This window comes from Cryptomeria japonica, chromosome 2, assembly GCF_030272615.1.
Source record: "Cryptomeria japonica chromosome 2, Sugi_1.0, whole genome shotgun sequence".
Classification (NCBI taxonomy): Eukaryota; Viridiplantae; Streptophyta; class Pinopsida; order Cupressales; family Cupressaceae; genus Cryptomeria; species Cryptomeria japonica.
Window position 1 is genome coordinate 93,952,506 of NC_081406.1, and position 1,436 is coordinate 93,953,941.

General features: G+C 37.1%; 1 protein-coding gene across 1 annotated transcript; it reads left to right on the plus strand.

Annotated features, from left to right (window-relative positions):
* Window positions 1-448: 448 nt before the first annotated feature.
* Window positions 449-1,233, plus strand: LOC131873685 (RING-H2 finger protein ATL64-like). Its single transcript, XM_059216861.1, has one exon. It carries the CDS (start codon window positions 607-609, stop codon window positions 1,084-1,086), a length of 480 nt encoding a protein of 159 aa, XP_059072844.1. The 5' UTR covers window positions 449-606; the 3' UTR covers window positions 1,087-1,233.
* The last annotated feature ends 203 nt before the right edge of the window (window positions 1,234-1,436 follow it).

Consider the following 1,436-nt stretch of genomic DNA (forward strand, 5'->3'; position numbering starts at 1 on the left):
TAGGTGAAACTTGTTTACCAACAACAAGAAGATTGTATATTGTTGTGAGACAATTTGCCACCATAATCATCACATGCATTTTTTAGATTACTTGGTAACTGTAATGCGAGGAGCAAACTTTTTACCGTGATCAATAATGCTAGTATGACATACCCTTTCATACCATATAAATTGGGAGGAGATTAGATCTCATGACCTCATACCTACCACATCTCACCAATCAAACCAGACCCAACCCAATTAATTAATTATAATTAGACTATAAAGTATACACTTACACTAAAAATCTGTTCTATATCATCATCAACATCACAAAGGATATTTATGGGAACGCTGCTTTTACTCGCTAAGAGCTAAGAATTAACACGAAATGCTACAGATCGCTGAATTGACAGAAGCAGTATGTACGCCCATCTCGCTGTAGACAAGTAATTTTGAGTCTTGTCAAACGCAGAATCAGATTCGACCTACAAATTGGAATATAAATACCCAAAGATTGTAGAGGGACTACACTGCATGTTTTCAAAGGATCCCAAATTGCCGATCACAGTAATCCACGATTTTGCAATTTGGGTACAGAGGCAGAGCATTTGGTATCAGTAAGTTATGGCTACTTCACTCCATCCTTTTTCACGTCGGCTAAACAGAGAGGAGCACTACAGCTCCAAGACGGTCACTCTTGTCAATAGTAGACTGTTTATAGCCTCTGCATTTATCTTCACTGTGATTATCTTCATGGCTGCACTCGCAACTTTTATACTTTGTTTCAAACGATTCTGCATTCGTCGACTGCCATTGGAAAGCGATGAAATCTCCATCGGCCTTCCACAGAAAAAATCAGTTACAGAAAGTTTTCCTGTGTTTGTGTATGAACGTAAGAATTACAAAGAGCAGAGGCTGGAGTGCGCGGTTTGTTTGAGTGAGTTTGAAGAGGAAGAGAAGGGAAGAATTTTGCCTGTGTGTAATCACAGCTTTCATGTCGACTGCATCGACAGGTGGTTTGAGTCGCAGTCGACATGTCCAATTTGTCGAGTCAATGCCCAGGTCGACACTTTGTCGGCTGCCGTCGTCATGGTAGACGCGTAAATCAGTTGTTTCTTAAAGCGCGTACTTTACGTGTAAACTTCTGTACATCAAGCCACAATAGTAAATCGAAGGCGTATATATGTAAGGATAGATATCATAGCACTACTCAATCCTTATCCTGTATATAGCAAGCTTTTAACTTGTAATCTCAAGAAACATAGCTTTGGAATGTTTTTTTTATTTTAATTATATTTTTAATAATGAAATATAATTTATGTGAAAAATAATTTAAAACTTTCTTATTTTGTTAATCATTTTTTTTTCGCTTTCTAATTGATTTTTTCATCTTGATGATGGATCATGTAGTATGATCTGAAATGTTGATGATGAAAAGTATCATACACACCTCA

Excerpts from the sequence above, each read along its gene's own strand:
- LOC131873685 (XM_059216861.1), top strand. The coding sequence starts at position 607 with ATGGCTACTTCACTCCATCCTTTTTCACGTCGGCTAAACAGAGAGGAG.